The sequence below is a fragment of the Pristis pectinata genome, chromosome 16, assembly GCF_009764475.1.
Source record: "Pristis pectinata isolate sPriPec2 chromosome 16, sPriPec2.1.pri, whole genome shotgun sequence".
NCBI classification, from domain to species: Eukaryota; Metazoa; Chordata; class Chondrichthyes; order Rhinopristiformes; family Pristidae; genus Pristis; species Pristis pectinata.
The window spans coordinates 45,142,810-45,168,900 of record NC_067420.1 but is presented as its reverse complement, the minus strand read 5'-3'; the positions used below and the strand labels follow the sequence as shown (position 1 = coordinate 45,168,900).

The 26,091-nt window shown below is 42.5% G+C and overlaps 1 protein-coding gene across 8 annotated transcripts in view; it reads right to left on the bottom strand.

Annotated features, from left to right (window-relative positions):
• Positions 1-26,091, bottom strand: part of chd6 (chromodomain helicase DNA binding protein 6) — a 162,044-nt gene that overhangs the window by 73,661 nt on the left and 62,292 nt on the right. For 7 of the 8 annotated variants that reach the window (XM_052031323.1, XM_052031325.1, XM_052031326.1 and 4 more), the window contains 3 exons: positions 24,645-25,198; positions 16,533-16,668; positions 1,169-1,321 (listed from right to left, as the gene is read on the bottom strand). In XM_052031323.1, coding sequence (XP_051887283.1) covers positions 1,169-1,321; positions 16,533-16,668; positions 24,645-25,198 — 843 coding nt within the window. The remainder of the gene's footprint in view (positions 1-1,168; positions 1,322-16,532; positions 16,669-24,644; positions 25,199-26,091) is intronic. The other variant, XM_052031329.1, reaches the window with a different exon arrangement.

Genomic DNA, 26,091 nt, shown 5'->3' with positions numbered 1-26,091 from the left:
ACTGCCAGGCTCAAGGACAGCTTCCATCCCGCTGCTATCAGACTCTTGAACGGACCTCTCATACACTGAAGGATGAACTCTTGAACTCCCAACCCACCTCGCCATGGCCCTTGCACTTTATTTGTCTACCTGCACTACATTTTCTCTGTAACTGTAACACTATATTTTGCATTCTGTTTTCTTTTTACTACCTCAATGTAACTATGTATGGAATGATCCATCTAAATGGCAGACAACACAGAAGGTTTTCACTATATCTCAGTATATGTGACAATAAAAAAACCAATACCAATACTGTACAGAGAATTACACTCATTCAAGCAGAAGATACAAGATCAACAATTGTCCCATTTGCTCAACATGGTCAAATTGTGCCAAAAAAAAGTTCAAGGCTGTGGAGATAACAGGCCCATGGAGTCAGCAAAATGATTAATTTGACATTTTCCTAAATATTACACAATGATCCTACTTTGAGTGTTGAGCACCACACAAACAAAAGGTTTCTCAAGCTGTCCATATGATGCTAAGAACTAAATTAATGCAGTCACCCTGAATTCTGCCAGAAATCTTCACACCTCATTTGGTACAAAGTCACCGATTTATTGAGGCTACAACAAAACCAAACACAGTACCTGAGCTATCTTGAGATTCAATGTGGTCACTTCACTTTGGGCAAGCATTCCTTTAGCTGGGAGGACCAGTACACAACGTCACTGACAAAATACTTTCTAAACACAGACAGAAAGCAGTTCACCTTCCCACTTCTGACAGAACAGAATGATTAAAAATATCTCAATGTCCATAGTCTGGTAGACAAACCCTAAGTCCAATCTGCAAGACTGTTCCAATATTCACCTCTGGAGTCACTTGATCAGCAAAAATATGGATCTATCAGATACCAGTTTCAAATTCAAGTGCTAGAAGAAATCTTCACACTTGATCATACATGCACTGTCTGAGCACTCCTAACTTGACACCATCCCTCAGTGGAGAGATCATGACTCACATACCACACTAGTACATAGCAAGTGCGCAAACCTGATGTTCCAAACTCTCACAATATAGTCCTCAGATGTAACTAGGTGCTAATCATTTGAATCCCTGAAAAATTGGCCACATTCTCCCCAAGTGGTGACATCCCTATCTGCTCTCTACTTCACCATCTTACCATCGTCTGGTTTCCTTTCTGTGAGGACCCAGAGTTCGGAGAAATCCGCCCTGTTCCCAGTACAGCAATTGTTTCACCGGCATCATCGACAACTTTGAAGTCCAAGTCTTCATTGTACTTCCTTCGTTTTACTTGACGGCCTGATCGACGCTTCTACCAAACAAACAAGAAACTTGCGTCATTAAGACAGCATCTCAAACTGTCACAGCTCTGCTAAACACAGCTTAGCTTGGGAGGGAGGCTGGGTCAGTGCTAGAATACTTCACTCACAGTGGTGAATGCCTTGGAAACTTAGCTGGCTGCTGAGAGACAAGGATCTGCCTCCAATCACTCCACAGGAACTCTAAATATCTGAAGCCACAATTCCTCTGCCATCTCTACAATTTCATTCCTAATGTCTATACAGTTTGAGTGCAGGCTGCTTCTTTGGAAGGGCATTCACTCCAGCTGGTCTTCTTATTACAATTTGAAAGTTACCTGGGAAGTTAAAAAAATTCTGCTCCCATCAATCAACTTCCTAAACACAAGCTCGAGCACTCCCTGAGGTCAGAAGCAATAGTAATGAAAATGTCTTCCTGAAAATAGATTTTACCCCCTCTCAGCACACCATCTCCACCCCCCACCCCGACTCCAATCTATGACATTAATGACTCTTGTTTTCACCAATTTCCCTAATCTAGATATCACAAATAACTGCACATCCTTTAACTAAAGTGCATATGGTAAAGATAAAATGATAAGTAACCACCAGCACTAATAAACTGATCTAACTGAAACCTCTCCCTAAATGACAAGATCATGGACTACATTAGCTGCACTAATTTGCAACATAACCTAGTTGCAGAGAATGCACAGAGTATCAAAGCAGGTTGTTGGTCCCGAATGATCTGTACCGGTGCTTATACCTCACACAGCTCTCATTCCTCTTCATCCCAGCCTTTCCTTCATTCAGACATAAGTCATACAATACAGAAAAGGCCCTTCAGCCCACCATGTCCATGATGCCCATCAAGTACCCTTCTATTTACCAACACTTAGTGCCTCCTAAGCACTGTCGATTCAAGTGCTCATTTAGATACTTATTAAATGTTGTGACAATAACTACCTCCACTCAGATAGTGCATTCTAGATTCCAACCACCCTCGGGGTGAAAAAGTTCTTCATCAGATCCCCTCATAATCTCTTGCCCCTTACCCTAAAACAATGCTTTCTTGTTTCAGATGCCTCTGTTTTGAGGGAAGGTTGCCTCCTATCTACTTTATCTATTCCCCTCATAATTTTGTACACCTCTATCAGGTCCCCCCACAGCCTCCTCTTCTCCAAGGAAAACAAACTCAGCCTCTCCAGTCTCTCCTCATAACCGAACTGCTCCATCCCAGGCAACATCCTGGTGAATCTCCTTCGCACCCTCTCCACTACAATCATATCCTTCCTATAGTGTAGTGACCAGAATTGTATGCAGTAGTCCACCAATGTTTTATAAAGTTGTACCAGTATCTCCTTTCTCTTGTATTCTATGCCCTGGCCAATGAAGGCTAGTGTCCCACGTGTCGTCTTCATTATCTCATCTACCTGTGCTGCCACCTTCAGGTATCTTTCTCCTGTACAGCTATGTCCCTCTGTTCCTCAGTACTCCCTAGCTCCCTAACGTTCATCGTATACGTCCTAGCCTCATTAGGCCTCCCTAATGCATCACTTGACACTTATCAGGATTAAATTCCACTTGCCGTTGTCCTGACCATTCTACGAACTGATCAGTATCATCCTATAACCCGAGACTGGGCTCCTCTATCAACATCATCAATTTTTGCGTCATCTGAAAACTTACTAATCATACATTCATATCTAAATTGTTAATGCATACAGCAAACAGTATGGGTCATAGCAGCCTATGATACGTCACTGGTCACAGGCATCCAATCATATAAAGAGCCCTCTGCCTCCGTTATCATGCCGATTTTGAATCCAATTTGCCTTGGATTCTGTGGGCCCTAACTTTTGGACCATTTCCCATGTGGAACCTTAGAATCAGAGAGGTACATCATGGAAACATGCCCTTTGGCACACGATTCCCCAATGACCATCAACACTAATCCTACATTAATCCAACTTTTAGACTCTTTTAGAACTTTTAGAACATAGACTAAATCAACCATACCACCTTCATCAATACACTTTGTTACTGCTACAAAAAAATTCAACTGAATTGGCCGGATAGATCTTCTTCTAACAAAGCCATGGTCTCTATTTTTGCTTAATCCTTGCCTTTCCAAATGTAGATTAACCCTGTCCCTCAAAATTTTTAACAAAAAATTCCCTACCACTGACCTTAGACTCTCTGACTTACAATTATTTGGCTTATCCCTGCTACACTTCTTAAATAAGGTACAACACTTGTGCTCGTCAACTGGGACGCCACCTGTGGCTTCACTTATCCAGCTCTTTTTAAATATGCTATTCACCTCGAGTACTACATGAAGTAATGAATACCACATTCTAATCACTCTTCAGGTAAAGAAGATCCATCTGAATTCTCTACTGGATTTATTAGTGATTGTTTTAAAGTTATTACACCTGCACAAGCAGGAAAGAGGCACTGAGGTTACTAAAAGGTCCAGCAAACACAAGGAACTAACAGTCTGCTTCTGCTTTTATTTCCTTAAAGTTTTAGTATACATAATATAGGAAATGGGAGTAGGACCAGGCTAATTCACCTCTTGAGATACTCTGCCATTTAAGATCATGACTGATCCAACCTTGATCTCAATATCACTTTCCCATTCTTTCCCCAAACCTCCTTAGCTTCTTAAAATGTCTGTCAATCTCCTTGAACCTTTTTAATGACTCTGCCTCCAAAGCTCTTTGAAGTAGAGAATTCTAAAGATTTACAACCGTTTGAGAAGAGAAATTTCTCCTCATCTCTCTCTAAAATAGGCATAGTTTCAGGATAAGACGTCACCCAAGTTCTAGAGGCCCCCACCAGAGAAAACACCCTTTCAGCATCTACCCTGTTATTCCCTCTCAAAATCTTATACATCTTAATAAGATCACCTCTCATTCTGCTAAACCCCAATGGGCATACTTCTGACCTATTCAACCTTCATCCATTAACCACTTCTTTCCAAGATTCCACCATGTGAACCTTCTCTGCTTAGCCTCCAATGCACATACATCATAAAAAAAGGAGCAGATCATTTGGCCCTTCAACTCTGCTCTGCCATTCAATATGATCATGGCTGATCTTCCATCTCAACACCATATACTTGTGCTCTTCCCATAACACATGAGTCAAAGGCCTTCTGAAAATCCAAATCCACCATATCCACTGGTTCTTCCTTATTTATTCTACTAGTTACATGCTCAAACAAAAAAAGCCCGTGGCTTCATCAAACATGACTTCCCTTTCAGAAATCCATGCTGACTTTGTCTAATCTTGTTGATATTTTCTAAGTACCCTATTATTTAATAGGCTCTTGCATGTTCTTCACTACCAATCACTCCTTAAATACAGAGGCTGAAACTGTACTCCAGATGCAGTCTCACTAGTTCTCTGTAAAGTTACATCAAAGTTTCTCTATTTTATACCCCATACCATTTCTATTACCCTTCCTTGCTATACCTGCATGATAACATTTTGTGTTTCATGCCCTAGGCCAGATCTCTTTGTATCACAACATTCTGTAGTCTCACTTCACTCGAACAACAATTTGCTTATTATTCTCTTTCAAAGTAGATAACCTCACGAATTCCCACATTATACTTCATCTGCTAACTTCACTTTCACTCACTTACTGACCTACATTCTCTTGCAGGCTCTTTGTGTTCTCCTCACAACCTGCCTATGCACCTGTTTTGGTGCTATCAAACCCATAAGTAGAAACATCTTTATGTTTATTCAAGTGAACCCGTTCATAACTTCACCTTCATCAAGCTTTCTTGTTCTGGAGAAGAATTCCAGGTTATCTTATCTTTCTTGATGGCTAGCATTGAGTTTGCAGAATACAACATCATTCTTCAAATGGCAGGAGAACAGGCAAATTAACGGTACAACTGATTAAAATGCATCCTACAGTTCCTGCATTGTTTTTCTTCCTTCTGTTCTTTTTCATCTCCCTCTGTTAACAATCTATCCAGACAAGTTCCAACTGTTAATTCCCCTAATCCACACTCGCTGATATCCTTAAGGTGCAAACGTTGCCCTCCAGGCAGGGGTTCCCCCAAACACAAGAGGCCAGGGGTATCAGATAATACAAACTCAGCAGTTTGTCTTTCTGTCACAGCAGCTTCCAGCAAAGTGACTAACTTCGACTGAACTTGGTAGAGGCCAATGAGACTGGCAGCACTTTCATCTTCCATCTGATTGCAGCAGTACTTTCACTACAACTGCTTCTCTTGGTGTTTTGCAGTTAGATCTGGTACAGCTCCTTATTGCAACACATCCCAAGGAGGAGTTCCAGATACTGATGGCATCAGGAAACTGGTAACGTTCCGACTCCTGGCCTCACCACATACTCCACTGGATGTTATGGATTTTCAGAGATGTACCAGAGAGGTAACCCAAAAATTCCTCACTTGAATGAGTCCATCAGGCACTGCTGACCACGGAGATGTCATTTTCAAATCATTCTTTTTCATTCTCAAGAAACATCTGAATCACAGCAGATTTTGTAATTCTGACAGATTCATAACAGACCCTCTAAAAGCTTCCAAACTCAACACATATATCATGATTCTGGGCTAAGCAAGGGAGGAAAAAACCATCAAGTAAATACATGCCAGTACAAATCAGAAACAAAGTGAGAGCAAATGGAAAACTTAGTTGTTGGCAAAATAATTCATGTACTGGATCACAATTCCAGCTTCTCTGCAGCCCAGAACAAGCCTTGTAAACAAAACAAAACTATAAAAATTGGAAAGTGAAATAAAAACACAAAACACTTCAGTCCACGTGGAGAGACAGAAACAGATCTGGTGCTTCAGGTCGCTGACCTTTCATCAGAAGTGGAAGAGCATGGTAACAAGCTTTTCTCTGATCGTGGCTAGTTCTGATACAGTCATCAATCTGTAACATTAACTCAGGTTTTTCCCTCCACAGAAGCTACCTGACCTGAGCATTTCCAGCATTCTCTTATATTTCAGCTTTACAACTGCAGTGTTCTCTCCTCTGTATTCATTCATCTGCCTCTATTTACACCTCCTACACACAGATCAGTTAGAAGCCTTCACCACCCTTTCTTACATGGCACCAACAGCATTTGTGTCGTCCCCTTTGACTCTCACCAACTTTTACGGATGCACCATAGAAAGCATCCTATCTGGATGTATCACAGCTTGGTATGGCAACTGCTCTGCCCAGGACCACAAGAAACTGCAGAGAGTTGTGGACACAGCCCGACGCATCACGGACACCAGTCTCCCCTCCTTGGACTCTGTCTTTACCTCTCATTGTCTTTGTAATTGTTTTTATCTGTACTACATCAATGCACTCTGTACCAACTCAATGTAACTGCACTGTGTAATGAATTGACCTGTACAATCAGTTTGCAAGACAAGTTTTTCACTGTACCTCAGTACAAGTGACAATAATAAACCAATACCAATACTTTTCCAGTTCTAATCAAAGATCATTGCCCTGAAATATTAATTCTGTTTCTCTCTTCACAGATGCTGTCTGATCTGCTGAGCATCTCCAGCATTTTCTGTTTCTATTTAGACCTTTAGTCAGACTGGGAAGGTCAGGCACAACAGGCCCTGGACAACTGAAACTTAAAAACTGAGATATATAAAGTTTTCTGGGGAAGGGTATCAAGAGACATGGAACCAAGGTGAGCTAATGGATTTGATGTATATCCTTAATATAATGGACTTGTGGAACAGGCTCAAGGGAGTTAATAGCTTCCTATTCTTACGTACAATTGAACCTGTCAGAATCCTTCCTAAAGCTTCAAGTTTTAGATTTTGATCTAAAGATCAACAGTACAGAGGTTGTGCAACCTTGAATAACATAATCTACACTGGCAACTTTGATTCCAGAGCTTAGGGGCTTGGTAGCTAAAGGCACAGCCACCCATGGTAGAGTGAATACAATCAGGGATATACAAGAGGCCAGAATTAAGAGCACAGAGAGAACACGAGAACAAGAAGCAGGAGTAGGTCATTCTGCCCTCACTCGTTCCCTGTTCAATATGATCTTGGTTGATCTTTCATTTGAAGGTTAGAGGGATGGAGTTCACAAAGGCAGACACGAGCATGCTTACGGAGGTGCAGAAGTGATAAAAGATGAAAACGTAAAAATTAAGCCTTTGCCAGTCCAGGAGCCAGTGTAGATCAGTGACCCATTAGGTAATGGGTGAGCAGGATTTGGTGCTGCTTAAACATTGCAGTAAATGAATTATCCCAAAACAACACAGACCAACAAAAGCTAATGAACTGGAACGGGAAAGGAGATAATTGTCCTGAAATTAGCAAAGTATTCACAAATACCAAAGAGAAAAGCAGCCAAGCTAGCCAGACCAGCCAAAACTTTCACAGTTACCCTCCAGTCCAAACAAAAATAAGGTGCAGACTTGGTCTCAATAATCAACTGAGCTCAGATTTTATTCAAAAGAGAAAAAAATCATCTGAAACAGCAGGTTCCAGTGAATCAGGTGGGACACAACACTTCCACTATCTCTACCTCCCTGCACCTCCTGCTCCTCCTCAGATGCTAACCTACAATGCTGCAAATGACAATCTAGGTACATTGGGAAAGATGAGCTCAGATGAAGCCTTCAAAAATAATCTCTTCAACTAGATCATTTAGCAAGTTGCCAGGATCCAAAACACAAAAGGAGTAAAGGGATTGGATGTACATCCTTGATATAATGGACTTGTGAAACAGGCTCAAGGGAGTTAATGGCTTCCTATTCAAAAACACAATTCATATCCAGACAGAAAGCTCACTGTTCCTGAATTACCAGCCACTCTATGGATCGCTCTCATCCATAGACTATTCCCATTTTAGTTACTCCCACAACTAAAGCCTTGGAAACAGTGGAAAAGATTTATTTGAAGCACAGATGTAAACAGCACAGATGTCACAGCTGTAAGGAAGCTCCTATAGTAGAGACTCCTGCTGGCAATGTTCTAAAAAACACTGTCCATTCTAAACTTTTTTTCTCAAAATTTCAGTTAGATTTAGTGGAGTTATCCACTGTCCACTTAGAACCAAAACTCTGCAGCCTGGAATAGATGTACAAGAAAGTGAACAGCATGGCAGAGCTCGCAAGATTATAGCAATTAAAAAAACATCAACACAGAAACTCAAAAAATCCATCAAGGATTTGGGGTCCATTTGCTAACCAGAGCAAACAAACTGCTATTCATTCTAAACAACAAAGCTCGTCATAATGACTCCATGTGCAAACATATAAAATTCCAGTATAGAACAGTAATCCAGTGAGAATCCAGATTCAATCCCGCCAGTCTCAGCCAAAACAGGTTAGATTAGGTTAGGTACCTGAGCTCAGCACCCCTACACAAGTTGCTTCCTACACCCATGCAGAACTGTCAATTTCATCACCTTTGCCCCCAATTTCCACCCTGTCCTTCTATTTCTCATATTCTCTCTGTGCTCTAATATATCTCTGTGCTATATCCCTAATTTTATTCACTCTACCATAGGTGGCTGCCAGTCCAAATTGTTGTCATTCAGGGTTGTACCACCTCTGTACTGCTGTATATCTTCTGATCAAAATCTAAAACTTGAAACCTTGGAAAGGATTCTCTCAGGTTCAACAGGACTATATCTGACATTTTTGTTCCTTTTCTGAATTTGTCTCCATCTTCTATAAACCCACTTTCTCCCACTCTGCCTCCTGTAAGGATGCCATCCCTTTTTCTCAATTTCTCCATCTCCACTTCATCCGTTCTTAAGATGAGACTTGCTCTATGGTTTCTGAATATCATCTTCCTTCAGGAAACATGGTTTTCCCTCTGCTCTAAATGATGGAGCCCTCACACACATTTCCTCCAATTCCCACATGACTGCTACCACCCAACATCCTATCCCCAGACAGAACAGCAATAGAGTTCCCTTGGTCCTCACCTTTCACCCCACCAACCTCTGCATCGAACACATCATCCCTCACCATTGCTTCCAGCTCCAACATGATCTCACCATCAGTCACATCCTCCCCTCTTTCCTCCCCTCCCCCCCCCTTCTGTTTTCTACAGGGACCACTCTCTTTGTGACTTCCTGGTCCACTCATCCCTCCCCATCCCTCCTTCCCTGTCTCCTTGGCACTCTCCCCTGCAAACTTAGGTGTAACACCTGTCCCTTCACCTCCATCCTCATCCAAGGACCTAAAAAGCCCTTCCAGGTGAGGCAGAGGGTTCACCTGCACCTCTTCCAACCTGGTCTACCACATTTGGTGCTCATGATGTGGCCTCCTCTACATTGGAGGAGCCAAGCACAGACTAGGTAATGTTTTGTGGAGCACCTGTGCTCTGTCCACAATGGCCATCTCAAGCTTCCTGTTGCACATCAGTCTAACTCTCCTTCCAATTCCCACACTGTCCTCGGCTTTCTCTATTGCACCAGTGAGGCCAAACACATATTGGAAGAACAGCACCTCGTGTTCTGCTTGGGTAACTTACAACCCAATGATATGAACACTGAATTTTCCCAATTTCAGGTATACCACACTCACTCACATGTCCACCTAGGCCCTGTTGTAGAACAGAGGGAACTAGGAAGTATGTGGTTCCCTGAAAGAGACGTTGCAGGTAGACAGTGTGGTGACAAAGGCTTTTGGCATGCTGGCTTTCATCAGTTAAGACAATGAGTATAGAAGTTGGGATGTTATGTGAGGCCACATTTAGAATATTGTGTTCAGTTTTGGTTACCCTGGTACAGGAAAGATGCCATTAAGCTGGAACACGTACAGAGGAGACTTACGATGATGTTGCCGGGACTCGAGCGACTGAGTTATGGAGAGAGGTTGAGCAGGTTGGGAATTTATTCATTGGATCATAGGAGAATGAGGAGTAATCTTATAGAGTTGTATAAAATCATGCGCATAGTCTTTTTCCCAGGTTTGGGGAATCAAGAACTAGAGGACATAAGTTAAAGTGAGAGAGGAGAGATTTAGTAGAAACCTGAGGGGCAACTTTTTCACCCAGAGGGTGGTCTGTATATGGAATGAGCTGCCAGAGGAAGTGGTTGAGGCAGATATATTAACAACATTTAAAAGGAACCTAGCCAGGTTCATGGATAAGAAAGGTTTGGAGGGATATGGGCCAAACGCAGGCAAATGGGACTAACTTAGATGGGAATCTTGGTCGGCATGGCTGAACTCAATCCTAACCCAAGCACCTTCTTGGCTTGAACCAAACCGTTCTGACTTTATTGCTTGTCTGTCACCATGACCACCTCCTTCCCAGTTCAGAACCCCTCTTCCACCCTCACCTCAGTCTAACTGCTGCAGAATCCTCATCAGAGCCCTGTTTTTGAGACTTGACTTTTCTCCTTGATAACCTTACATGCCACTCTCTCCAAGAACATCAGCTCATTCAAACACTGTTGCTATGTCCTATCCCTCACCATGCTGAAGCTGAGCATCACTCCTGGATTTTGGCTTCCATGCAAACAAAATGTAACACTACAAAATCCTTGCCTCTGAACTCCTGATACATCCAACTCTAGGCTTCTGCACATTCCCTCTCCTTTCCCCGCTATTACCAGCTTTACCTTCATTCATCATTGCCCACCTTCTGTAAGTCCCCATCATACTGGTGTGCTGACTTATAAATCATATTGTTTGGATGTTGAAGTGTTTTACTTTCGACTGAGCAACATTTAGTATCCGAATCAAAATCTATATTTTACAGAAGCCATCTTCTGTTGCCAGGTTACGACAGGTAGTTATTGAAATGTTCAGGGAAGCTGAAGAGACTCCAACCTCAAAGGTTTAATCACAAGCGCTCAGCTCGGAAGCAAATAAGAAAATGTCTGTTACAACGGGCTCGATCCATCCTTTATCATCCTTTATGTTTTGGAGTCTTCCATCAGCCACAATTGCAGCTTGTCCCATTCCAGGAGTTTTTCTGACACAGGATAGAAATTACACATTTTTTTCTGTATCAACTACTAAATACATTCGCACATAAAGACAAGAGGTGAGAAACTACAGAGAGCCAAACATGAACAATTTTGATTGTAACCACATTACCAATGCCAATGCAGTTGTCCAGGCACACTCACGCTTTTCTCTGTTGCCTTTAAGACACCATCTGGTGAAATGCCACTCAAGGTCCATCATTTGGTAAAAGTTCAAGACAGAAACCAGAGTCCAAACGAGGTGCATTCACCTTCTTTAAATGCTTTGCACCTTTCCCAGGTCAACTGACAACCTGTGCTTCAGCTCTCTGCACCATGTGACTTGTGCACAGACATGCACACAGGTCCATGTCAGAACTCAGTACACACTCTAAAACACACACATCAACTCAGGTGGTTATCTGACCAAACTGTGGCAGAATGATGGCTACATAAAAGTACAGCAAACCCCTTGAACAAACATACATGGATTTGTTGCATCAAATAATCCAAAGGTGAAATAACAAAATAAAATAAACTATAACTATTAGAAATCAAATAAAAAGCACAAAAACCCAGATGGTAGACAGAGAGAAAAAGGCACATTTCTGATAGATTGGAATAATTTGTTTTACTGGTACTGGTTACCATTAAAGAGAGAAATATTCCATTGTCATTTGGAGTAGAAACAACAAATTAAAACCCTGTGGGATCTGATTAGGTAACATCAGCAGAGCAACAGCAAGTTATAGAACATACAACAGTACAGCAGTTACAGGCCCTTTGGACCACAATGTCTGTGTGACCATGTTGCCAAATGAAACTAATCCCACTGACTGCACATTTATAAATGAATTGGATGAGGACGTGGAAGGGTGGGTTAGTAAGTTTGCTGATGATACAAAGGTTGGTGGTGTTGTGGATAGTGTAGAAGGTTGCTGTAGATTACAACAAGATATTGATAGAATGCAGACCTGGGCTGAGAAGTGGCAGATGGAGTTCAACCTGGATAAGTGTGAAGTGATACACTTCGGGAGATCGAATTTGAAGGCAGAATACAAGGTTAATGGCAAGACTCTTAGCACTGTGGAGGAACAGAGGGATCTTGGGGTCCACGTCCATAGGTCCCTCAAGGTTGCCGCGCAGGTCGATAGGGTTGTTAAGAAGGCATATGGTGTGTTGGCCTTCATTAGTTGGGGTATTGAGTTCAAGAGCCGCAAGGTGATGTTGCAGCTCTATAGAACTCTGGTTAGACCACACTTGGAGTATTGTGTTCAGTTCTGGTCGCTTCATTATAGAAAGGATGTGGAAGCTTTAGAGAGGATGCAGAAGAGATTTACCAGGATGTTGCCTGGATTGGAGAGCATGTCTTATGAGGATAGGTTGAGTGAGCTAGGGCTTTTCTCTTTGGAGAGGAGGAGGATGAGAGGTGACTTGATAGAGGTGTACAAGATGATAAAAGGCATAGATCGAGTTGACAGTCAGAGACTTTTTCCCAGGGTGACAATGGCTAACACAAGGGGGCATAATTTTAAGGTGGTTGGAAGAAGATACAAGGGGGATGTCAGGGGTAAGTTTTTTTTACACTGAGAGTGGTGGGTGCATGGAACGCACTGCCTGCAGAGGTTGTGGGGGCAGATACATTAGGGACATTTAAGAGACTCTTAGATAGACACATGAATGATAGAGGAATGGGGAGGGCTATGTGGGAGGGAAGGGTTAGACAGATCTTACAGCAGGATAAAATGTCAGCACAACATTGTGGGCCAAAGGGCCTGTACTGTGTTGTAATGTTCTATGATCCATATCCCTCTATTCCCTTTAAGTTCAAGTGTCTGTCTAAATGCCTCTTAAACATCACTATCGTATTTGCTTCCACCACCTCCCCTGGCAGTGCGTTCCAGGCACCCACCACTCTGTGTAAAAAAAAAACTTGCCCCACACACCTTCTTTAAACTTTCCCCTTCACCTTAAAGCTATGCCATCTAGAATCTGATATTTCTATCCTGGGTAAGAGACTCTTGACTACCTACCCTATCTATACATCTCATAATTTTATAAACTTCTATAGTGTCTCCCCTCAGCCTCCGACACTCTAGAGAATACAATCCAAGTCTGTCCAACGTCTCCTAATACTCTCTAACCAGGCAGCATCCTGGTGAACCTTCTGTGTACCCTCTCCAAAGCCTCCACATCCTTCCCGTAGTGGAGCAACTAGAACTGCACATATACACTAAGTGAGGCCTTAACAAAGCTTTGTACAGCTGCAACATGACTTCTTGACTAATATACTAAATGCCCCAACTGATGAAGACAAGCATCCCTTACACCTTTTTTACCACCCTATCTACTTGAGACACCCACATGCACCAGGTGCTCAAAAACTGCACCCCAACTCACCACTCAGGCCGTAACCACTCTGCCAGCAGCACATTTCTCTAGCACTCTCATTAGGACAGCCCCCCTCAACAGTGCTTTTCATCTCCCATCACTTACCCAGTCAATTATGAAGTTGGTCAATGACATGAGTAACAACTCCAGGGGTGAACAACATGCAACCTGAGAGTGCAAGTGGCAAACTTCCAACAAAACATCACAAACTTTGCTTTTAATCTTACAAAAGGCACTTGCATTTACATGCAATCTTTCACAATGGACCAAACCATTAAGTTATTATTTTAGAAACATGGTCACTGTTATAGTGCAGGAAACAGGACCAATAATTTTGCAGAGAAAAAGATCCAAAAACATTAATCTTTTGAGTGGAGAGACAAATATTGGCTAGCACATCAAAGTTAACTCCACAACTCATTTCCAAATAGTGGTCATGGGATCATTATGTCCATTTGAGAGACAAGCAGGTTGAATATCTCACTGAAAGACAAACTTCTATAGCTAGAACAATTCTCAGAAATAATTTTAAAAATAACCGAAGCAAGATTTCATTTATGCTCAAGTTAATCCAAGTGCAGCAAGATCATTAGACACTAGCTCACTACATACACATTTCATTTCCTAGAGAACTTCCCTAACAAATTGAAATGGATGACCTGGATGGCATACAACACCATCGATGACATCCCCAAGGGTTCTGACCACAATCACAAAAACTTCACATCAGGTGCTCAACAACAACCATCTCCCAGAAACAGAAACTGCAGTATCATTCTTCTGCTGTGAAGGGAGGTGATGGATGACATTTCCCATGGTGTGGGGAGTTGAGAGAGGGCAGTATCAGTTGTGTGTGTGGTGGGATGGGAGCAGGATCAGCCCTCTCCTGCCGAGCTGGGATGAGGCAATATCTGTGCACGAGAGAGAGTGCACGAGTCAGGGAAGGGGGGTGGTCAGTACCAGTCTTCCCCGCAGGATGGGGTAGGTGGTTTGGTCGTACATCCTCTCCTGTAGTGGTTTGCAGGAGTGGGTAGGGGGGTGGATTCTATTTCAATGATGGAAAGTCTTCAGAGGGTCAGGACTTAAGCCACTCACCAGAAGATACTCAGGTTTTGACTGGCTCCTTTAGCCATAGTATTCGTGACTGGTTAAGTCAAGATTCTGGCCAGTATTGATAGTCAGGGTCTCTATGATAATGGTGCCACAGACGTCAGAGGTAGGTGGTTAAGACTCTGCCTTGTTGGAGGTGGTCACTGGGCACCTAAATGGCATTTCCCACTTTGATGCCCGTGTGTTCTCAAAGTTCTGCATGTGCAATCACAGGCTCCTTCATCTGCTGAGGAATTACAAATGGAATTGAACACTGTACAATAATCAACTAACGCCCCACTTTACAATGCAAGGAAGGCCATTGATGAAGAAACTAAAGATGGTTGAGTCGAGGTCACTGCCCTGAGGAATTCCTGCAACAACATCCTGGAGTCAGAATGGTTGACCTCCAACAACAATCATCTTCCTTTGTGCAGTGCAGCGTGAGGGGAGTGCTTGCCCTTGCTGCTTACTGAATTCACTAATACCACTCTAGATAAAATAAAGTGTTCACAACTGGGCAGTGACTTTGCTGAGCTGGTAACAATTTTGCCAATGATTGTCTACCTTAACAATTGTCACCCCTTCCAGCCACTTTCAGGGGTCCATATATCTCACAGTTCACCTAGAAAACACTGGGGGGGTGCAAATAAACTTCTGAAAGAAATCAACAGGTCAAGCAGCATCTAGGGGGGTAAAGGAATGGTCGACGTTTCAAGTCAAGAATAAGGTCTGAGGGGGAGGGGAGGGGGGAAAGGGTGAATGGTTGAAACAGAGGCTGGTAGGTGATGGGTGGAACGAGATGAGGGAGGGATGATGGGCATTTGGAGCCAGGTCAGGCAGAGGAGAGCAGTACACATGGCTATCTTGAGCTGCCACTTGCATGTCATTTCAAGTCCCCTTCCTGCTCCCACACTGACTTGTCTGTCCTCGGCCTTCTCTACTGGCAGGGTGAGGCCCAACACAAACTAGAAGACCACCACCTCATATTCCACTTAGGTAGTCCTCAACCAATTGGTACAAACATTGAATTTTCAACTTCAGGTAACCCTCACCCTGGGTTCCTTTCCCACTCCCACCAGTCTTAAAATCACACAGTCTTCATAACAAGTCCTTCAAGCCCAACAGTCCTTACCAACCAAGATTCCCACTCAAGATAGTTCCAAGTGCAGGCAAATGGGACTATCTTGAGTGGGAAAGCCTAAGCCTTTCCTATCCATGTACCTGTCCAAGTAACTTTAAATGTTGTTAATGTACCTGCCTCAACCACTTCCGCTGGCAGCTCGTTCCATATACCCACCACCCTCTGGGCGAAAAAGTTGCCCCTCAGATTCCTATTAAATCCCTCCCTTCTCACCTTAAACCTATGCCCTCTAGTTTTTGATTCCCCAACTCTGGGAAAAAAGACTGTGTGCATTCACTCTGCCTATGCCCCTTATGAGTCCATCCTCATTTCTCCCCCTTTTGTTCACCTTTTACATCTTTCCCTCCCTGCTTACGAAGACTTGAAACCCTCCTCCACCTGCTCCATCTGCTCACCTTCCCCTTCATGTAATTCCACCTATCACCTACTAGCCTGTCTCACCCCTCCCTCAATTCTATAAAGAAGCTATCCGCCCCCTACACTTTCAGTCCTGATGCAGGGTTTCAACCCAAAACATCGACCATCCCTTTGTCTCCACAGATGCCCCACCGAGTTCTTCCAGCAGTTTGTGTTTTTGCTCTAAATTCCAGCATCAGCAATTTCTTGCGTCTCCAAACACCAGGGGGAATTCTCTCTGGGATTGGCTGCAGGGCCTGCCTTACCTGTGCATCTGTCAGCTCCTCTGTAGCCAAAGGTGTCTTTTCCGCTGAATGCTCCTGTTCAGAATTTTCTGCTGGAACAGCATTTTTCCTTTTCCCTTTCTTCTTCTTTTCAGTTGGCGTTGGGCCTTGTTCTTTGCTGCAAGAAAGTACACTTCCTTAAAACTTTTGGTCAACTTATTTCTTTTCTACCTTCCTTTCTTAATCATAGAACAGAAGGTAATTTATCTAAAATATGTGAGGAATGTGAAAATCAAGGATAACATCAAGGCATTGTTGGATTGGGAGTTAAGAAACATCAGCCAGTAAAATAAATGATAGCTGGATGCACTGTGTCGAATGGACAGAGCTCGGCACTATCAGTACTGACACCCTTTATCGGGGATGTCATCCAGTTTGACGACTGCAATAGAGGTGTTGGATGCTGGATTTATTTGTGAAACCATTGTCAGATCATTCTCTTATGAAAGCACTGGTATTCCACCTAATGATGGCTTTTTGCATTTTTATTATGGGTAAAGCTGTATTAAAATGAAAGCTCATTCACGGTCAGGAGTTTACACAAATTACGCCAAATGGAACCCATCACCAGCAAACTCTAACACCACTGGCTAATATACAGAAAAAGTAACTCCTAAAATAGGTAATCTAATCAAATAAAAACCACATACTGATTTTTTTTAAATGCACTGTTCTGTTTACCAGCTTTGTAGGATTTTAAAATTTAATTGCTCAGTGAGTCATTGGTAAATTGTTACGACATCTCAAAGGTTAAGACTGTCAGCTGGAATGAACAGTCAGTTTCTTCTCTCTCAAGAGAAGACAGAGCAGTAAATTGCTGGAGAACTTTATGAAATAATTTGAAAGGCTGCATTTGAAAGGGTGTTTACACTCCTGGGGGAGACCAGAACTACAGGCCATAAATATACAATAGTCACTAATAATTCCAATAGGAAATGCTAGAAAACTTCTTCATTCAGAGAGCGGTGACAATACGGAACTTACTATTATATGGAGTGGTTAAGATGAATAGCACAGATACACTTAAGAGGAAGCTAGACATAAACAGGAGGCTGAAATGAACAGCAGGAGATGGTGATAGCGTGAGATGGATTAAGGTGGGAGATGCTGATGTGGAGCATAAACAACGACATAGAACACACAAAGTAGAAGCACAAGTGGGCCATCTGGCCCCTCAAACTTGCCCTGCTATTCAATATGATCATAGCTGCTCTATCCAAGCTGTCAACTCCTCTTCTGTGCTAATTCCACATAGCCCTCAATACGGGTAATTTTTTTTGGCCTTTCAGGATAGGACAACCCTCTCATCCTAGGAATTAACCAGTGAATTGCTTGGTCCTCAGGGCTCATCCACTGGAAATGCCTCTTAAGCAAAATGCCCATGCCCAGTAGGATGCAGCAGCTTCAGAGCAGAGAGTTGGAATGGAAGTAGATAGTAAGGCAGAAAGTAATGCCTTCAGATGGCATTACAAGTTTTAATTAAACACATCAAATTAACTGGTAAGAGATTGAAAATATGTGAATCTTTGTTGTAAAGTGCATAGAGATTGCATCAACAGCCATAAACAAGATTTATATCTCACCAGTGAACTGACCTGGCAATTCACTGGTGAACACAGCAGGTTGTGGTCAGTGTCATCAGTGTAATATGAATCTGAGTTAATGTCTTTAAAATGCATTACATTTTACTCATAATTTTTTTTAAAAAAATTACGAGGATAACATTAATGAGATAGAGGCTTTAAAAATTTAGCAAGTGCTACATTTACTGAGTGGTTTGTTTCCAAGTGTGTTATTTATCTTCATATACAAAATAGAAGTGAGCAAGATCTTCATGTCCTGGAGTTTAGAAGAGTAAAAGGTGATCACATAAAATGCTAAAAAGGCTTGACAAGGTAGATGCTGAGAAGCTGTTTCTCTGAGATCAAATGGTCTTCACCTCAGGATAAGGGGTCAACCATTTAAAACAAAGAAAAAGGTCTTCCCCGAGAGGTTTGTGTATCTTTAGAATTCTCTACCCCAGGTGGCTGCACATGCTCATTTGCTGAAAATATAAATTCAGGACAGCCACTGCACGATTTTTGGATACAAAGGGAATCAAGGGATTATGGGGATGATACAGCAAAGTCAAGTTGACTTACAGAATGTGAAAGGTACATTGGTTTCTTATTATTGGTTTATTATAAGGGTTGGAAGGGTGACTGTCTACTCCTGCTCATATTTATTATAAAAAGTAAACTGTGAAATGCCACCTGCATGAGAGATTCAGTTGACAAACTCACCAGAACATCCCACTCAGTGCCCAGGATCCCAAAACTTAAGAGCATTGTTGAGGGGTCATATTGGTTGTTGAGGGGTCGTATTCTGAGTGGAGGTCTGTGACCAGTGGTGTACCTCAGGGATCTGTACTGGGACCCTTACTATTTGTGATTTTTATAAATGACCTGGATGAGGAAGTGGAGGGGTGGGTTAGTAAGTTTGTGGATGACACGAAGGTTGGGGGTGTTGTGGATAGTTTGGAGGGCTGTCAGAGGTTACAGAGGGATATAGATAGGATGCAGAGTTGGGCTGAGAAGTGGCAGATGCAGTTCAACCCAGATAAGTGTGAAGTGGTTCATTTCAGTAGGTCTAATATGTGGCAGAATATAGTCTTAATGGTAGGACACTTGGCAGTGTGGAGGATCAGAGGGATCTTGGGGTCCGAGTCCATAGGACGCTCAAAGTGGCGGTGCAGGTTGGCTCTGTGGTTAAGAAGGCATATGGTGTATCGTCCTTCATCAATCGGGGAATTGAATTTAGGAGCCGTGAGGTATTGTTGCAGCTATATAGGGCCCTGGTCAGACCCCACTTGGAGTACTGTGCTCAGTTCTGGTCGCCTCACTACAGGAAAGATGTGGAAGCCATAGAGAGGGTACAGAGGAGATTTACAAGGATGTTGCCTGGGATGCGGAGCATGCCTTATGAAAGCAGGTTGAGGGAACTCGGCCTTTTCTCCTTGGAGAGACGGAGGATGAGGGGGGACCTGATAGAGGTGTATAAGATGATGAGAGGTATTGATAGGGTAGATAGTCAGAGGCTTTTCTCCAGGGCTGAATTGGTGGCCACAAGAGGACATAGGTTTAAGGTGCTGGGGAGCAGATATAGAGGAGATGTCAGGGGTAAGTTTTGTACTCAGAGAGTGGTGAGTGCGTGGAATGGGCTGCTGGAAATGGTGGTGGAGGCTGATACAATAGGGTCTTTCAAGAGACTGTTACATCGGTATATAGAGCTGAGTAAAATAGAGGGCTATGGGTAAGCCTAGTAATTTCTAGGGTAGGGACATGTTCGTCACAGCTTTGTGGGCCTATGGGCCTGAATTGTACTGTAATTGTTCTATGAGAACATAGATTTGCAAAGAACAGAAGTCAGAAACAAGCCTTTCGAGACATCTAGTCCATGCCAGTGTTTATCCTTTGTACAAGCCTCCTCCCACACCATTTCATCAACTGAAAATGCTTGTCCTCCTAGATGCTGCCTGAACTACTGAGCATTTCTGGCATTTTCTGTTTTATTTCTGATTTCCAGTCCCTACAGAGTTTGGTTTGCATATTATCAATCCTGCCACTGGGAATTGAACTCAAATTCTTGATTAGTAATCCACAAACATAACCATTACAAGCAATTTCAGAGCCCACTTCATAAAAAAAGGCCGATTCAGCTCCAATGAGTCTCAACATTCGTTGATAGATGTGACTCAGTAAGCATTACATCAGGCAGAGACCTTCATATGTTAGAAAGGCAAAACGGCCTAAGAATATTAATTTTGCACTTTTCTTAACATGATGCCTGATTCATTGTTGATTTTACTATTACTAAACCAGGTTCACTTCGGAGGGCAACAATCACTGTGGGATTAGAGTCAAATCTCACATGCCAAATATACATTCTAAAAACACATTCCTCAGTTCAGGATCGAGGAAACATTCTATCGGTGGTCTGCCTTTTGGATGAATCATTAAGGCCTTGTCTGCCCTCTCACCAATGTGTAAACATCTCACAATTCTTTGGTGTCCTGGCCAACATTTTTCTCTCAAACATCACTAAAAGGAATATTCTGGTTATTTAAAGCATTGCTTTACATGTATTCTTGCTGTGTACAAATTAGCTGCCCGATCTACTGCAATATAACAGGGACCGACTACAATTCTGGGAAGTATTTTATTGGCTGTAGAGACATGGGACATCCTGGGATCTTATTTTTGGAAAACATCTCATTGGAGTGTGTGTTGCAGCTTTAAGCCAAGTCCTACAGCCATGACATGGGTTTGGGAACATCATTCTGTAATGCAAATGCAGGCTCTTTCTTTGCTCACTTGTAGGAATGTGAGGAATGTAGGCAGGAACTCTGGGGAAGGACAACACCTGTCAATCCTCATGAAACTGTACACGCAGGAAGTTAGCTCCTCTTAACAACTGAATAATTCAAGCACTTCAGTGTCCTCTAGCATTTCAAGCACAAACTATGCAGTGGGCAGCATTCACCCAGAGACACATCTCTGTGGAAATGTTCATTACAAACCAGTGAAGATGTTCATCACTAGTTTATTTACAAAATGGTGGGATGCCTTCTTCATGTTCTGCAGTCCCTCAGGGGACTTTTTTATTCATTTCTATTCCAGTTCTGTGGGTTCAGAGATGGCTGATGAATCCTACATGGGATCCACCGACTCTAGCAAAGAACAAGGAAGGGTGGGTGGGTTAATAGAATTCTTCATGTACTCCTGCAGAAACCCAAAATCCTTGATGCATTCTGGATGCTTCTCCACTACTAGGGCTGAGATTGCGCGAGTCAGTGATGGTTAATGAATGCCCTGAAGTATTTTCTCTGTCCTTGTCAACAACTCAGAATGGACTGCTTGCTTCAGGAGTTTGCAATCAGGCATGCCGACAATGTGGCCCGCCTTTTGTAAGATGCCAAGGACAATCATAGCTTGAAAGTGAGGGATGCTGGCCTGAGGACACTGACATTGGTTCACCTGTCCTGCCATGGGATTGCTGGAGAGTTACCCTCATGACTTCCCACAACACATCATCCACTGCTGTCATTGAGTGGCTCTTTGGAGAGCAAGTTTTCACATCTTTCAATTAATTTTATAACTCAGTACTTTGTTTTTTTCCTAAAATTCAGCAGGATTCCCATAAAGAGTCCTCCATAAATCTACTAACAGCTGAAGAAAGCCAAAAAAGTTTAACCTGATTTCCACTAATTTGCTCAATAATGAATCAGTTAGATGAGCTTGAGAAACAGACAAATGAGCTTGAGAAAGACTGGAGTCCTGCAGGATACAGCAGCTATTTCCTGTCGGAGGGGTGGCACCGAGGGAGTGTGGCCCTGTCGGAGGGGCGGCACCGAGGGAGTGGGGCCCTGTCGGAGGGGCGGCACCGAGGGAGTGGGGCCCTGTCGGAGGGGCGGCACCGAGGGAGTGTGGCCCTGTCGGAGGGGCGGCACCGAGGGAGTGTGGCCCTGTCGGAGGGGCGGCACTGAGGGAGTGTGGCCCTGTTGGCTGCCCCTCTCATAGTTCTATATTTCAGTTGAAACATTAAACTGAGCCGCCGTACATCTAATTAGGTGGACATAAATGATCCCAGGTTCTCTTTGCTATCTTAACCAATGTTTATCCTTCAGGAAGCATCATTATAACAGATTAAATAATCATCAGATAGCTGTCTGCATTCTTTTTCTTATCCCCAGACTTTTACCAAACACCTTTCCCCATGGCTCAGTTGAATAAGGTAATATGTAGTGAGCCATTGAGCCCTAGACTGTCACTCAGTCTATGCTGAATTACATGAACTCACACTGAGAGAAGGACATTATTACTCAGGGAAAGTTAGCTTCTGAGTACAATTCAGCAGCCAACTCTGATGGCTCTGTGCATCTGAGAAACAGAGGAAAGAAAGAAGTGCAATTGTCCAGCATCTTCTATAACCTCAGGACATCCCAAAGTTAATCAAGTACTTTTTTTTTGAAGTTTAGTTGCTGTTGTATTGTAGAAAGCATGACTGGTAGCTTGAGGACTGGAAGCTCCTCCAGATGATGAAATGATAACTGTAGAATTGGGTGGGAGGAAAGGAACAAGGTCCATCTTGTTTAACATCTACCACCCTGGTGTGACATAACATTCCAATACAGGTGACGCCTGCGTTACAGCCGTTCAGGTTACAAAAATTTGCCCTTACAGAATTTACAAATTCCTAGCCCAAAATTTGAGATAGGGAACAAAATTCGCTCTCACGGAATTTATGTGGAAAAATGTAAATAAACTTTTTTGTTCAACTTGCACTTCTTGACACGTGCTAATGATGTGGCTTTCCATTACAGAAAATCACAATATGGGCCATTTTCTAGGAATGTAACCAGTAACACAGAGGTCATCTGTACTCAGATGTCCAGGCTCGGGAATGCACGTGGATGAGGTCTCAGAAGCAACTCATTGAGTGGGGTAAGGGAGAACATTTGTGGAGGAGGGCATGTTTGAATTGTCTTTTGTTTAAAAAGTTTTGATATCCTTGGTTTGTCACAAGTGAGTTTAAGAATCATATTGTCATAAGACTCACCCAATTAAGGGTCTAATCACAGCCTGAAATACACAACTAATGCAGTTATTTGTAATTTTATTCTCAGTATTATCAGAAGCTCTACTCCATCATCATCCAGTTATCAACGCTAGAACTTGCACAATGAATGAGAAAAAGACCTGGATTGGCTATGATATGCACTACATTTTTATTTTGATTGGTCTGGTAACACTTGTCATCTAAAGTCATACAAGAAGATTGGCCACTTGGTAAAATCCAGTGCATGGTCACATCTCCACCAATGGAGCAAGAGCCTGTGCCAGTCTGTAGACAGGCAGCCCTTGATAAAATCAAGCTCAGCTTGGCTACTTCAAATGACCAACAGTAAAACTCCAATAATCCCTAACCGACTATTCAGAAATCCCAAAGATTCAGCATCTAGCTCAGCAGGTAATGTTTGTTGTGCTTCCTTTCCACTCACCAGGGCCCCAATTCCTGCACTCCCTTTCCACTCATGGGGGCCCTTTGGAAAATTTATTATACTACTGCTTAAAATCTAAAAAAGTAAATTAAAAGTCTGGTAGTGATAGAAGTAACATCTAATAATCCAGAAAATCTGCTAGTCCAGCACCAAGTCCCAGATTATTAGAATTTTACAGTAAATGGAGTTTCTGACCCAAGAACAAGTTCAGAAGAGAATGGAAAATTGGAATGGAAAATCAATTCAGATGCAACATGATTCTAGTTTACCAATCCTAATCTTCTGTGAATGTGAAGATGCTACAGTTCATCTCAGCAATCCCACTGAAAGGGGAATGAAAACAACCCAGGACCACAGTTTTCTTCTCCTGAGGTTGACCTGCCCCTCCTCCTCGCAAGATGCAACTGAACAGCCACAAAATATTTACTAACTACCATCAGTTAAGAAGAATGGCAACTTGGGCAAAAACTGCAGCAACAGCAGTACTGGTACAACCAGACTCTGAAAACAGGCAGCACCTTCATCAGCACTTTCACTGATCTCCTGGAGGGAAATCTTCCAACTCCGATCCACAGGTCCAGGAACCCATTCAATTCATGGCTAATTAGGGATGGACAACAAATAACGTCCTTGCCATTGACATCCATATCCCATGAATTAGAAAGGTAAAGTGGAAGGAGGATCTTGGGAACCATATAGTGGCAAGGACCAGTTGAGCTGAATGGCACAGTTCCACACTATACACTGGATGCAATTCCTAGATGTTGAGCAGGTTTAAATGCCAGAAGTTAGACTTATTGTGTCACTCAGTTAAACAGAGTTTCAACAGCAGCAAACAGGAATAAACTCACATATTAAACTCTAACCAGTTTGTAAGTGCCAACAGCAAGAGGTAAAAACACAGGTAAAACTTTACTGGAACTGAATGACTTACTATTCCAGTAAAATACAATGAACTAAATTAATGCCACAAATGAGGATTTTGCACAAAGCAACACTCAATCACCAAGGAAAGATAAATTGAACAGTCAGCATATGCAATGAAAGCTCCATACCTGGCTTTCTTGCTGCTCTTGGTTTTGGGTGTAGTGTTGGATTTACATTTTGGCTCTTTCAGCTGCTTGGGTTCCTTGGCACCCTTGGGTTCCTTGGGCTCTTTGGCCCCCTTGGTACCTTTAGGTTCCTTAGGCTCTCCACGGCTCCTTGACCCTTTGGAGCCCTTGGGCTCTTTTGCTCCTTTGCCCTCTTTCGGTTCCTTGTCACCCTTGGGTTCCTTTCTCTTCTTCTTTGGTTTGGGTGCACCAGTTACCGTTTCACCACTCACTTCCTCCTTTGGTTCTTTTTTCTTTCTTTTTTTCTTAATCCCTGTACTGACATCCTCAGCCTTGGTAAGAGGCAGTGGTTGGTCCACACTCACATCCAATTGTGTACCATGTGCAACTTTTTTGCTGCTGGTCTCGACCAGATAACCAGCAGCTTCTGGAGTGCTGGCTGGACTGTGTGGGCTTGGTTGGTCCTTGGTACTGGTGTGAGAGAGCTGTACTGTGTGTTCACCAACTGGTGAGGCACTGGGTGTCAGAGGATGCTTGGAAGTCTTTGAAGTGGAAGGCTGCAAGAGACAAAAAAAATTCATTTTTGAAAAGTACTTAATTCCAAGAAGTTTTAAACACTTTAAACATGCAAATTTTTAATTATTTAAAAATTAGTTCTATTTTAACACTAAAAACCATCTCAATGTTACCCACTGAATATCAAGTTTGGGCAATCTTTGGGAGAAGTTGGGTAGAGCTTGGCTAAGAAAAGGCATAATATAGCTCATAAGTGTTATTATTTTCAAAATTCCATAATAAATTCTCTTGCCTGGGTTTATAATGTCAACTGCCCGTAAAAACAGGTCATTGTGTAATTTTAACCTTCAGCTACTGATGGCGTATGTGCATTCTTCCCTGAGGTATGGGTGCAATTACAATGCAATGAATTTATGAGAGTCAATTCACTACAAACATTGAAAATGTTTGCAGATAGTACCCAGAGATGTTATAATATAGATTAAATTCCTCTCATCATTTACTCATTTCCCTTTCTTTCCTGAGGTAACTATTAATGGAGAGGATCCACTGAGCTCCAGTACATCAGCCCAAAAAAGTATTCCTTACACACAAACATAATAATTAGCTGAACCTTCCCTCTCTACCCAGGAACATTGACAAGCTGAACAACTGAGCTAGTTTTTAAACTTCTCATCTTTGTTAGCAAACCTCTCTTTGGCTTTACCCTCCCTAGGTTCTGTAGCCTCCTCCAGAAGCAAAATCCTCTGGTATCTCTGTACTCCTTAACTTGTTTAAGACCTCACTGAATCTCTCCATTCCCCTACCTCCCTCTTCCTTGAAAGACTTCTTAAACCCTAATTCTTTGACCAAGTTTTTGGTCACACTCTACGTGGTCTGGTGTCAAATTTTGTTCATTAAAACTCATGTGGATATTCCTAGGACATTTTAATGA